General features: G+C 38.9%; 1 protein-coding gene across 1 annotated transcript in view; it reads right to left on the bottom strand.

Annotated features, from left to right (window-relative positions):
• LOC140912580 (mucin-5B) overlaps window positions 1-14,520 on the bottom strand; it is a 67,808-nt gene that overhangs the window by 35,360 nt on the left and 17,928 nt on the right. The window contains exons 11-15 of the mRNA XM_073347195.2: window positions 12,964-13,033; window positions 12,615-12,752; window positions 11,762-11,926; window positions 8,091-8,185; window positions 2,500-2,626 (exon numbers count right to left, since the gene is read on the bottom strand). Of these exons, the coding sequence (XP_073203296.2) occupies window positions 2,500-2,626; window positions 8,091-8,185; window positions 11,762-11,926; window positions 12,615-12,752; window positions 12,964-13,033 (595 nt within the window). The remainder of the gene's footprint in view (window positions 1-2,499; window positions 2,627-8,090; window positions 8,186-11,761; window positions 11,927-12,614; window positions 12,753-12,963; window positions 13,034-14,520) is intronic.

Genomic DNA, 14,520 nt, shown 5'->3' with positions numbered 1-14,520 from the left:
TGACATGCTGTTGCCAAGGAAACGACATGTAGATTCTAGAAGCTCTCTGGAGAAGAACAGAAAGATGGAATCACTCATGGAGCATCCTTTGGGAAAAAGAAAAGCAAAGCCTTTGGGCTTCTCTGTGTGGACTGAAAGGCGAAGTATCAAGTCTAACAGCCCTCAGTTATCCTTCTGAGCAAGGCTGATCAAACTGCATAGGCTACTGAGGAGCGGCATCTTCAAATCTCTGCACCAAGTACATGGTAAAATAACCTTGGCTTACTCTGAGGGGTAAGTGGCTCATGCCATTTTAGCTGGTGCCAGATTACAGGGAAGAGCCAGAATGGCGGATATAACCATGAGGAGGGGCAGGGCAGCGCAGTGTCCTCCATGGCTATTGGCCAATCCAAAGGCCTCTAAAAGGGAATGAGACTTGGTGGTGTTTGGCAGTCCAGGTCTAAATTTGATGGAGGGCTGAGCCAAATTTTGGAGCCATCAGAGGGACAAACGCTGCTCCATCATTCTGCCTTTGCTGCATAGGTAACTAGTTCAAGGATGAGAGCTCTACTGTGGGATTTTCTGAGAAGATGTTTGATTACACTATTCACTGTTAAAGATGTGTAACCTTTGAGGTTTGAACTGCCTTGCATCTGGCTGCAGGCATGTCCTTTTTTAATGTCTCTGCAGTATCTGAAAGAGCCTTGGAAATCAAAGCAGTGTGAAACACCAGTGAAATGGAGCACACTCTGGCCTATTTACTCATTCTCTTATGAATAATGCTGCACAACAGATTTTATTCTTAGCACTAGTATGTTCCCAAAAGGGTACTTATTCTTCTTTACACAAGTCTGAAGGCAAAGAAGTATTGTGAAGGTTGAACAATCAGTATTTTTTTCCCAGCATTAGAGGGTAATTTGGGTATTGTTTGAAGCTGATATTACCAACTTCATCATGAGTGAATGGAAGTTTTGTTTCTTAAACCAATGCTACAGCCCTCTCCTGCTTTTCATAATGTAGTTCCTAACTTTTGGCACACACTGGAGTGCATCTTGTTCCACAATTCTTCACCTGTCACGAAAGCTTTCAATAGACAGACACTGTATATAATACATACAGCTGTATGTTTCTACTCCAATCAGCTGTAGAATACACTGTGTTCCTTTTGAATTACTGTACCAAAAATTTGTTAAATTGCTCGTACTGTAATTTTAAATTCTTTCTACTACTCACTACTCTAATTACATTGTTTACCTCATCTGGAAAATTCAAGTAGCCTCAAAGGCATGTAATTAACCAATAGATAGACAAACTAGCAGATGCAAGGGGAATCTAAATTGCATATATACCATTATCTTATGGCTTTATATTCAGAATGGTTTCCAGTCATGAAATCATTCATAGGAAAAGTGAGATCTTCCAAAACTGCTGTCAATGAGAAGCTATTCTCATGCCAATCACTTGGGAATTATTGCAAACAAACCGCACTTATGATAGCAAGAGTTAATCAGGTGAATCTACTGATCATCAATGGAAGCATGACAATGCAGAAATAAAAATGAAGGTAATGGAGAAAACTTAGTCCCCAGGTGTTTATCCTCATACAGTACCAAGCGAGGTCAGTGGAAGGTGTACCATTAACTTCAACAGTGAATTGATCAAGCCCCAAAGAAGTAACCCCATTTAGCAAAAAGAAGTCTGTGATGTTATATATACCCATTTATAAGCATAAATGCATTTACCCATATATACCCCAAAGACTATTGAAACGGTCTATAGGAGACACAGATATCTAGTAGTAAGATCAGAACGCTGAAAGCTAGACTCCTATATTATTCCTGTCTATTCTACTGACTTGCTATGTGGCCTTCTGAGAGTCATTTATCACTTCATGCCATAGACTACCCATCTTTACAATGCGGATATTAGTACTTAAATTACAGGAGAGTTTGTGGGCTGAATTCATTAATACTTATGAAGTATGTTATGATCCTCAGATGATATGTGCAAATACACTTTATGCAAGAAACTAATACTTTAATGTAACATAAAAAATCAGTTTAATTAAAATGGTGCAAGTTTGTATAGAGGTATGGACTGTAATGGTAGATGTTGTCGGTCAGAAACTGAACAGAAATGGATCCTATGGCAGCCAAGACTAAAATATATTGAGAGTCCTTTGTATTCAGAGTTTGCCTAATTCCTGACCATGCTATGCCTTGATTTAGCTAAGGATATTAATCCCTCATTTTCATGAATGCTAAATTCATCCATTATTCCCATAGAAAGAACACACAAGGTCAGACCCTCGGCTGGTTTCAATCAGTGTAGCTATCTTGACTTCAATTGGGGAACATCAATTTACAACAAGCTGAGGATCTGGCCGAGAGTATACTTCTATCCTAGTTCTAAGATACCTATCACCTTGGCATGTGAGCACAGAACATAATTGTTTCAACAGCGTCAAAGCTCCAAAATGTGTTCTCTATGCACATACACATGTTAATATGTTACACATACCACAGACCCCATGCCTCCAGCCCTTCAGGTGTACTCCTCTTGCAGCACAATCCCTGGAGTATGTAGAGAGCACGCTACACAGGGCTGCTTCACTCTTCTCAGCATTACAAGTGTCATAAACACAGTTCTAGGCAATACACAAGGAAACGGATATTATGATGAGAGCCCGAGCAGCAGAAACAAAGAGCCATTTTAAATATTTATAGGATCATAAGCTCGTTGCCAGGGAGACTTAACCCTCAATATTGGAAAGCCAAATAATGTTCTTTTTTTGGATTACAAAGCAAATAAATTCAACTTTATTATGGGACAGTGTTTGCAACTTTTAAGGTACATGGGTTATTGCCTCCTCCTAATGATACACATTTGGTTAGCTGAGACTGAAACCCTGATCCTCAGTCCTCCCTGACATCAGTGGGAGGACTGGGCCAATAAATCTCACTGAAATCAACAGGAGCAGCAAAATTATCCACAACAAAATTCATTCCTGGTTTTGGTTAATTGCAACATATTTTAAACATAGCTGGCACATGAGTTTTCAATGAGCTTTAATAATTTGGAACATTTGAAAGGTAACTTACAAGCCATTTTTTAAATGGACCCAAAGGCACATTGGACAAGACAAAGTTAAAATCCCAGGTGATTTCTAAGTGACTTGTATCAAAAAAACACTGGATTTTTTTTTTCAAATTTTTCAGAAACTTCTTTACCTTCAGAATAAACATGGCCATTTTCAGGCCAAGTCAGCTTTTCCGTATCATAATTACAGAGATGCAAAATCAGGGCTTTCTAAGGACAGTTTGTTGCCATTTTAATAGGGAGTAACTAATGTCTCTTCACCACAAAGAGTAAGATATAAAAGCTGCTGATGTTGAATATATTCTTTTTTTTAACATCTGAATTTTAAATGAAGCTAAGTGTGAAGCCAAGATGTTTCAGAAGCACTGATCTGTATTATAACATCTTTCTTAGAAGATTCCTTAAGTAACATGTTAAATTACCTTCTAGGTATAAACAAAGTGCACAGAAAGCTAGTGTCTTACCTCCATCTATTCAGTTTCTTTTATTCAGACCTTAAGACCTAAAAGTCTTATCATTTCACAATGAAAATGAGCTAGCACCATTTGTGGCAAGATATCAAACTAGTTAGTTTAAATACCTTGCTGGTTATGAAAGCCCCAGTCCAGCAAAACACTTAGGCCTATGCTTCACTTTAGACATATGAGCAGCTCCATTGACTACAATGGGGCTATGCATCGGAGCTCATCAGCCTCCTTTTCTTTGGAATCTTTTTGGTGAAAATGGGTCTGTGATGTTGTCTAATTAAAATATAATCACGCAAATCATTATTTCTACCACTGTTATATAATTGCAATGAATCTTATATAAAATGTAACTCATGGCCAGAAAGGGTTAAACAGCTTGCAGGCTGAATGACCCAACGCCAACCTTTAAAGTCATGTTAGAAAGGTATGTGAATGGTAATTAGGACCATTCATGGTAAATAAGCTAGAACTTTGAAATGCAAACCTATATTGTTAGAAGTTAGAAGCAATACTGATTGTGTGTATCTTAAATGCTAGCCAGGTAAACAGACTGTTCCTGTCTGTCACTATAACTATTAATTCAGAGATCAAAAGGGAATATTAACATTTAGATAAATCTTGGGTGAAATAATGTCATTGTCTATATGTCTCTTCAAAGTTTGTGATGATAGTGGTGTTTAGGAAACAGAAGGTTACATCAAAAACCTATTGTTTACCCAGGACTGCATGGTCAAGTGGAGGCTAGAAAACCGTATAAAAGACCATTGGGTCCTGATTCTGTCATCTCAGATCTGCTTGAGCTTTGTACAGGGGAAGCTTAGGCCACAAGGACTGAGATCCCAGTTCTCATTGCTCAAACACCCTGCAACGACATTGGACTATAACCTATGGACTATTTCTGAAAGAACTCTTTGCAACTACAAAATTCAAAGCTCACCATCTCTGCTTTGAATCTGAACCTCAATGAATTGAACCCATGTCTGTATGTATATTGATCTTTTACTCATACTCTCTCTCTCTCTCTCTCTTTTCTTTTTTAATAAATTTTAGTTTAGCTAATAAGAATTGGCATAAGTGTGTATTTGGGTTACATCTGGAATATTCAATAACCTGGGAGGTAATGTGTCCAATCCTTTGGGATTGGTAGAACCTTTTCTTTTATATGATGAAATTAGATTTTCAGAAATCGTCATCATATTTGACGTGGGTACATGGATGGAGGCCTGAGGCTGGATTACTTTAAGGGAACTGTGTTGTTTGAACTTCTGAGTAACCAGTAAGGTATAACAGAAGCTGTTTAATGCTGGCTTGATAAATCTAAATATTGAATTATCCACCAGCTTTGAGTTTTGTCTGCCCCATTCTTTGTAGCTCACCCTAATTGAGTGATCCCAGCTGGTCCCCACTGGGACCCAGGTCACAGTGGCATAGTTGTGCTAGGATACACATTACCACAGGTTAATTGGGTTTTTGGATCAGAACCACATGCTTGTCAAAAATTAATTTTGATATTGGAGAGTTTAAAGGTTACAAATCAGTTACAATGAGTGACCCATGATCAAGATCCTGACAGAAAAAGCCTGAAAGAGTTGTGCTCACAGAGGGAGTTGTCTTTTAAGAAAAAGCCCCAGAGCAGGAACTGAAAGATCTGTTAATTGCCAGTGATAAGTAAGTAGACTCAGCGAAAATGCTTTTAGTGAGAAACCAGCAGCAGTTTGAACATGCACAAAAAATAGCTGATATGAAAAGAGAAGCTGCTGAAAGAAAGCAAGAAAGAAAGCAAGCAAGAAAGAAGCCCATGCAAGGCACATGGAACGGCTGGCCGCTGAGGAGAGGGTTGTCAGACTTAAGATCCAAATCAAAAAAGCAATGGAAGAACAGCAGAAACTGTATCATCCTGAAAAGCCAGCTCCTCTCAACAACAAAGATAGGGATAGAATCTATCCAGTTTATAACAATGTTCTATGACTCTAAGCAGTTGTCTGTGTGTAAACAACTATACCCCAACACTGCCACCTTTTATGTAAATGCTTTTAGTGTGAGCTCGGATAAAGATAGCCCTATAACTTGTGCAGAGAATGTAAAAATCACTGGTAAAAGCTGTTTAGGGCAAATTACAGCTTCTAATACCACTCTGTTAAAGCAGATCTTGTCAAAAAGGAAGATTACTTACCAGATAAGAGTGTGAATATTGTAAACCTCTATGAGTTTACTGTAAGTGTGCCTTTAGCCAAAATCCACCTTGAGTGGAATGGTGTTAAACAGGAAGCTATAGCTGGTGTAAGGAAGTTATTGCCTAAGGATCTTTTGATTGAGGATGATATTAAAGCTTTGTTCAGTCAGGTTGACATAAACTAGTCACAGGAAAGAAATAATCCTAAACCTGTGTCTATTAAGAGCAAGGACTTGCCTATGGAGCGTTTCTCCGAATGTTTGTCTGAGAAAGATAGCTGTTTATCTGTGCAAAAAAGCAGTTTGTCTGCAAATGAAGTTTCTGAATGCCTGTCTAGTATCTCAGAAATGAATCTGGAATTAAATAAAGCACAGAGAAAGCTCTTTGCTCAGGAAAATGTTTCTCTAGAGCAGATTAAAGTTGATGGTCAGGTTAAAGCCCTAACCGAGGAAGAAAAGGGTACATTCTTGGTGAGTAATGGATTGTTGGCTAGTAAAGCTTCTAAAAGTGAGTCTAGCCAATGTAAAAGTGAGTTACTTAAAGTAGCTCAGTATGAGCCACTGTCTGTGGAAAGCAGAAGTTTGTCTGTTGGAAGTGGCAACTTGCCTGTTAAGGAAGCTGTCCCACTATCCAAGCATTTGTCTGTGAACAGCCATAAGTGCTGGGACAAGGGAAATGATATCCCAAGCTGTTTGTCTGTTAAAGGGGAATGTTTCTCCAGACAGAAGGAGACAGAAGAAGGCAGGCAAAAGAAGCCTGTCAGCCTGTGATGGTTGAAAATTTATCAAATGACTCAGAGTTGATTCTGGATACAACTAAAGCCCAGGAAGAAAGTGGTCCTAAATTTGTGTCTGCTAGAAATAATGACATTGTAACCAGGTTGCTTTCAGTTAATGTCAGAAATAGCTCCCAGAGACCAAGCAATTCTGATGCTTCTATTTTGCCTGTTGCTAGTGTGCTGCTGGGTAAAGATATGACAACCTCATCTTATCAGGTTGATATCATAGCCAGGACACAAGGAAAGCATAAAGGTGATTTGACTATGCTGCCCACTGACAATGTGGAAACTTGTGACAAGGAAGAAATGGTTCCTAAGCTTGTACCTGTTGTCAGCAAAGAGAGCCACAGGGGAAAAAACACTTCTAACCCTTTGACTATGAAGTTTAGCAGCTTGCCTGAAAGGATGTTGTGTAAAAATCCTCCTAATGTGCCAGAGGTGATTCTGGATGCAAATGAAACTCAGCAGGTGTTTGGTGATTTGTCTGTTGTGCCAAAGTCGGTTCTGGACATAACTAAAGCTCAGAAAGAATCTGTTGCCGTGCATGATATTGCAGAAGGAAAGGAATTTCTGGGTGAAATCTTTGAAGTCTGTGAGAAGTCAATAGCTGTGCCTAGACAGGATGAAAAGGAATTGCTTCCTTTGATTGTTAATGGGCCACTGTTGATAGTAAACAGTCTCTCCTCTGAGGAAAGTGTGTTGGTGCCTAACGGCCAAAGTCTTTTAAGTAAAAATGAATCCACTGAATTTGCTTTGGAAAAAGCTAGAGTGGATAGCTTAAAGGAGGTTTCATTAGCTAATATTGGAAGTGAACAGTCTGTGTCTCAGGTTCAAGGAAAAGGCTGGATTCCTGGCTTTACACAGAAAAGCAGCCTTATGAATAGCCCCATAGAACTTTGGATTTGTCATGTGATTTCTTAGTAAGCTCTAATGTATCTGATGCCTTGTGGGTGCAGAAATTGGTAGCTGAAAAGCAGGAGAACTGTAATTCAGACATAATGATAGAAGGCTGTGTCTCTTTAAGGAATGGTGTCTGTGCAAACTGCCTAGCTGACAAGGGAAAAAGGAAAGGCAAGCTAACTCTTAAAAAGCAAAAATGCTTTCCTGTATCAGGGCTTCAATGGCACCATTTAAAGAGCCACCTTTTAATGAGTTTTAACTATAATTTTTATTTTCCATAATTTAGCACTGCATCTTAAAAACTTGACAATAAAGCATCTTTCTCTATAAATTTTATCCAGAGCAGCAAGGCTGACAAATAACATTGGTATGTTTCTACTGTAATTCCCCCTATGTTTCTCACATAGCATGGCAAAAACATGCTATTTCAATTTACTTCCTTGTTCATGCAATAGCACCTTCGATGATGTCAGCACTGCAACTCTGGGAAGAGGGTTTGTTAATTAATTTGTGCTATCCCAGCTGGTTCCACAAACCCTTGCAGAACATTCTTAAACTCTTGTTTTATTACTTCCTCATTGGCATCAGTGCATTTATTTTTAAATAGCAAGTAGAATACAACAAGTAATCCCCACCTGATAAGAATACATTTATGGCAGGTCAAGTTTTGGACTAGACTAAAACAATTCCTTACCTTGACGTATAAAGAGGGATCTACAACAGAATGACAGGCAGCAAATACACCACTTGTATTAGACAGAAGTTCACACCAGTGCTGCCCAAATTTTTCTGAAAGAGAAAATAGGGATAAACTGCCCAAAGTCACATATGCAAATTTATAATCTCCCTCTTTCTCAATGGGCTTTACAAATCTCTAAAATGTTTTTCATCTTGAAGATATTTTAAGACAGTCAGGTAAGAGTGGAAGGAAATAGTAGACAATCAGAAACCATGGTGATGAGTGTGATTAGATTGACAGATATAGTGGACAGTTAGCTATACCCCTGTCTGAACATTTCCATTTGCTACTAATATCAGTCCTCTGATTTAGGTTTGCAGAACAGATGTTAGAATGCATTTTTCTTATTTCAATCAATTTTTTCCAATCGCTTCCAAAGACATGATAGAATTAGCCATGTGATCATCAGCAAACTGTAGATTTCATAACACATGGTGGCACTTACCAGGGCAGATCTTGCACTGAAGCCAAACTGGGAGTTTTGGGTGCACATAGGTATAGCTTGTTCAGAAAGGACAGGCGGGAAAAAGGGAGAATGTGTTGCCCTGTATATCAAAGATGTATACACTTGCACTGAGGTTGAGATAGAAATGAGAGGCAGCCCTGTTGAAAGTCTCCAGGTAAGGAAATAAGGAATAAAAACCAAGGGTGACGTTATGGCAGGGGCCTACTGTAGACCACCTAACCAGGAAGAAGAGGTGGATGAGGATTTTTTGAAACAACTAAAAAAATAATTGAAAGCATAGGACTTGATGGTGACGGGGGATTTCAAATACCCACACATCTGTTGGGAAAATAATACAGCAGGGCACAGATTATCCAGCAAGTTCTTGGAATGATTGGAGACAATTTTTATTACAGAAGGTGAAGAAAGCAACTAGAGGAGAGTCTGTTCTAGACTTGATTCTGACAAATGGGGAGGCACAGGTTGAGAATTTGAAGGTGAAAGGCAGATTGGGTGAAAGTGATCATAAAATGATAGAGATCATGAGTCTAAGGAATCATAGGAGGAAAAATAGCAGAATAAAAACAAGGGACTTCAAGAAGGCAAACTTTAACTATCTTACAGAACTGGCAGGTAAGATTTGATGGGGAGCAAGTCTAAGGGAAAAAAGAATTCAGGAGAATTCGCAGTTTTTTAAGGAATCATTATTAAGAGCACAAAAGCAAACTATCCCAATGAGTAGGAAAGATAGAAAGTTTGGTTGGAGACCACCCTGGCTTAACCAGGAGATCTTCAATGACCTGAAACTCAAAAAAGTTTGATATAAAAAGTAGAAACTAGGTCAAATTATGAAGAATGAATATAAAAAAAAAACCACACACAAGCATGTAGGGATAAAATTAGAAAGGCCAAGACACAAAATGAGATTAAACTAGCTATGGACATAAAGGGTAACAAGAAAACATTGTGCAAGTACATTAGAAGCAAGAGGAAGACCAATAAAAGGGTAGGCCCGTTACTTAATGAGGAGGGAAAGACAATAGCAGAAAATGCAGCAATGGTCAAAGTGTCAAATGTCTCTTTTGTTTCATTTTTTACCAAAAAGGCTAACACTGTTTGGATAACTAACATAGTAAATGTCAGTGTAAATGGGGTAGAATCTGAGGCTAAAATTGGGAAAGAACAAGTTAAAAATTACTTAGACAAGTTAGATATCTTCAAGTCAGCAGGGCCTAACAAAATACATCCTAGAATACTTAAGGAACTGGCTGAACAGATCTCTGAGCTATTAGTGATCATCTTTGAGAACTCATAGAGGACAGGAGACATCCCATAGAAGTGGAAAAGGGCAAATATAGTGCCTACCTATAAAAGGGGAATAAGGAGAACCCAGGGTATTATCGACCAGTAAGCTGAACTTCCATACCCAGAAAGATAAAGGAGCAAATATTCAAACAATCTGATTGTAAGCACCAAGAAGATAATAAGGTGATAAATAACAGTCAACATGGATTTGTCAAGAACAATCACATGAAAACAACCTGACATCCCTCTTTGACAGGGTAACATGCCTTTTGGATGGGGGAAAGCACTGGATGTGATATATCTCAACTTTAGTAAGGCTTCTGATACTGTCTCATATGACCATCTCATGAGCAAACTAGGGAAATATAGCCTAGATGAACCTACTGTATAAGGTGGATGCATAACTGGTTGTACTGAATGGTTTCCAGTCAAGTTGGAAGGTCATATCATCTGGGGTCCTGCCTGGATCTGTCCTGTGTCTGGTTCTGTTCAATATCTTCATAAATTATATGGTTAATGCCATAGAGAGTACACTTATAAAGTTTGCAGATGATTCCAAGCTAGAAGGGGTTACAAATGCTTCGGAGAACAGGATTAGAATTCAAAATGATCTTGGCAAACTGAAGAAATGGTCTGACTAAATAGGATGAAATTCAGTGAGAACAAATGAAAAGTTCTATACTTAGGAAGGAATAATCAATTTCACAAATACAAAATGGGAAATGACCACCTAGGAAGACATACTGCAGAAAAGGATCTGTGTGTTACAGTGGATCACAAACTAAATATGAGTCAACAATGAAATATTGTTGCAAAAAAAGCCAACATCATTCTGGGATGTATTAGGAGGAGTGTTGAAAGCAAGACATGAGAAATAAATCTCCCACTCTGCTCAGCACTGATAAAGCCTCAACTGGATTATAGCGTCCAGTTCTGGGCGCCATATTTCAGGAAAGATGTGGACAAATTGGAAAGTCCAGAAGAGAGCAACAGAAATTATAAAATGTCTAGAAAACATGAGCTACGAGGAAAGACTGAAACAAATGGGTTTGCTTAGTCTGGAAAGGGAAGACTGCAAGGGGATATGATAAAAGCCTTCAAACACTTAAAGGGTTATTATAAAGAGGAGGGTGATACATTCTTTTCCTTACCCACTGAGGACAGCACAAGAAGTAATAGGCTTCAATTGCAGCAAGGGAAATTTAGGTTAGACATTAGGGAAAGTTTCCTAACTGTAAGGGTAGTTGAGCCTGAAACAAAGTATCTAGGGAGATTGTGGAATCTCCATCAGTGAAGGTTTTAAAGAACAAGTTAGATAAACTCCTCTCAGGGATGGTCTAGATAATACTTAGAACTGCCTCAGTGCAGGGGACTGGACTAGATGACTTACAAAGTTCCCTTCCAGTCTTACACTTCTATGATTCTGTGAGGCTCATCGGGCCAGATCCTCAACTAGTGTAGTATGGTGTAGTTCCACTGATTTCAGTGGAGCTATGCCAATTTATATCAGCAGAAGATATGGAGCATAATGTTAATAACAATATATTTTTAGTCTTTAATGTTCTTTAGTCTAATACATCTTCTTTGGGGTTCAAATTAATCAGTGATCAAATCAAATGGAAAGTGCCACATCTTTCTGCATTAGTATATTTGTTCTGTTTTAAAAACAAAACTACCACCTTTTAAACATGGAAGAACAAACTTTTTAGGTTATATCCACTTCCAGAAGAAACCATTGTGTTCTCTCTTCTAATAGCACTGGAAGACAGGAAGCTCTTGTGACCATAAACTCCCTGGTTAAAAGTTTTCTAAAGCATTATAGGCTACCCAAAATACAACAGACATTTAGCTCTGGAACATCAGTGAGAATAAGTACCTTTGTCCACACTGTTTGCACAAGGGTCCTCAAAGTTGTCTTCAACATCAGGACAGCTGCCCCTAGTCTTCCATGAGTTACCAAAGGCTGAAGCTGAATCCTCCACAACTCCACTAATTGTTCGAAAGTCATCAATCTGGATGTTGTTGAAATTGCCACAAAGACCTGGGTGGGGGATAAATCACAATCAAATGGTATAAATAGGGTTTTGAGATTTAGAGGGATGAGCTTAGCTCTCTGGTGCTCTAGGTTTCTATCCAGGAAGTAGGAGACTTGTCTTGCTTGGCATATTTAATGTTCACACAGTACACTTTTTTAAAGGTATAATTTTTATTATCTATACTACAGTAGCACCAAGGAGTCCCAACAGAGACTGGTGTTGTACATACACACAGTGAGAGACTGTCCCTGTCTCAAAGAGCTTACAGACTAAAGAAATGGCAAAAAAAGTTGCAGAAACAGAATATTACCCCTTTTTACAGGCAGGAAACAGAGGTACCGAGAGGTCAAATGACTTTTCCAGGGTGTAACAGAAAGTCTGTCGAAAATATAGGAATCTAATCCACATCCCTTGAGTCCTGGCCCAATATCTTAACCAGTTTTCCTTTATAGTCTAATAATTCAAAAGATTCTCACATACCACACAATATGAAATTCAATTTATCTACCTCAGCAGAGTGGAAGGATTTAGTCAATTCTACCTAGACTTTAAGTTTTTATTGGAGGCATGCAAGGTATTTCAATATGGCTCTCAATTCATTAAGGTCAAAATGGAAGCAAGTAATTTGGACAGGAAGGGTGGTGGATGTACCATTATAATATGGGTAGACATCAAGAGCATAATATACTGTACCAGATGTATGATTTTGGTAAGAGTCATCCACTGTTATGAAGAGCTGCATAATGGGTTTTATTTGCACTTGAATCTGTACTCCCAATGAGGTCAAGATGTTGATGTAGAATGTAGAGGGTCTGAAGATAGTGATGCCATCTAAAAATACATAAATATATCTTTACCAAGAAAATATGCACAAATCTGCATATATGTGAAGAGTGGACTACAAATGTACACCTCCATTTGCTTGCTCACTGAACAGACAGTGGCCAGAAACAGATGCTTCAGAGGAAGGTGCAAGAACCCTGCAGCAGGCAGCTGTGGGATAACCTGGGGCAGATGTGAACACTGAAGAAGGAACACTTACCTCTAGTTATTGGCAGCACCGCAATGAAATTATTGATATAGACGTTTCCACAGGAACAGAGTCGGATATTCTGCAAATGGAAAATGAAATATGCCACAATGACAATCACATATCAAAGAAAGGGATGGAATTGGTGTCACATTCTGACATGCTTCAGCCTTCGAAACTTGCTTACAGAAGGGAGGGTCTTTAATAAATCAATACCATTGAAGACTCCTCCGCCCCATAACACAGTTTGATATTATCTGGTGAATGGTGTGGTCCAGGGATCTGTGCAGCAACACTGAAAAATTCTGAGAGCTGTACTGGAAAAAAAGAGAACCCATACCCTAAGCAATATCCTCGACAGCATGTGTCTCACTTAACTTTTTTGAGGACAATAGAGGAAATTTACTTAGGGGAAATTTACATCTTCAGAGCACTGTGCAGACATCAGGCCTGATTCTGTTCCCAGAGGAGTCAATTGGAATTTTGCCATAGGCTAAAGGGGGAGCGGGATCAGGCCTTCCATCTGGAAAACGATGTGCTGTTATGGTGACTGTACTCCGCAAAGGAGATTATAGCAGATACAGCACAAGGTAACAAAGGTACTGTCAGGTCTCAAGAATCTTATTGATAAGAAAGTTATAAGGGACCTGGGCTTCTTTTTATTTCTTGGAAAAGAGGAGATGTTTTTGAAGTAGAAATACTCAAAATTATGAAAAGGACTGCAAAGGCTGATAGAGATCCTTTTTGAACCTCTTACCACTGTGAAAAATGCAAGAGGCAGAATCTCAAAAGTTAGGAACCTAGGAGAAAACAGAGGATTTCTGTAGAACTAAGCTGGTAAACATATGGACCTGATCCTTAGCTGGTGTAAAGTGGTGTAACACCATGAATTTCAATGGAGCTAGGTTGATTTACATTACCAGAGGAGACCCATAAAACTGAATTCAAGCCCCTTTCCCTTTTCCCTTCAAAACAGTCAAGAAGGAATGCTGCAAGGGTGGTGATACTTCAGATTTGTTTTTGGTGGCTCTGCCTTACCCCCACCCCATATATGTATATAAGAGTTGCCTGACTTAGTTTGGAGGAAGTTCCCAGGAAACATAATTGAAGCAAAAAGTACAAATGAATTCAATAATTCCTCAATGATTTGTTCCTGGAGTAGGAGAGTATGTGGATTATCAAAAAGCATGCGGGTTAGAGAAAGAATGGTCTTGTGATCAAGGAACCTGACAGAGACTCATGAGATCTATGTCTGGTTCCTGTCTCTCCCACAGACTTGCTGTGTGGCTTTGAGTTAACTCAGTCTCTGTGTTCCACAGTTATCTATCAAATCGGACAATACTACATCCCCTCTCCCAACCTTCATCAGTCTGGTCTGTTTAGACTGTAAAATCTTTGGGGCAAGGACTGCCTCCTCCTATGTTTTTATACAGAGCCTAGCACAATGGAGCTCTGATTTTGTAGGGGAATATTACAAACATTTAACCGAAAAAGTGCAGGCATGGTGGGCCAGATGATCTTTCCTGGTCCTTACATTTCTTTTTAACCTAAGTAGTTACCAATGACTTA

This window comes from Lepidochelys kempii, chromosome 6 (genome assembly GCF_965140285.1).
Source record: "Lepidochelys kempii isolate rLepKem1 chromosome 6, rLepKem1.hap1, whole genome shotgun sequence".
In the NCBI taxonomy this organism is placed as follows: domain Eukaryota; kingdom Metazoa; phylum Chordata; order Testudines; family Cheloniidae; genus Lepidochelys; species Lepidochelys kempii.
This window is presented reverse-complemented; position numbering and strand designations above follow the sequence as displayed.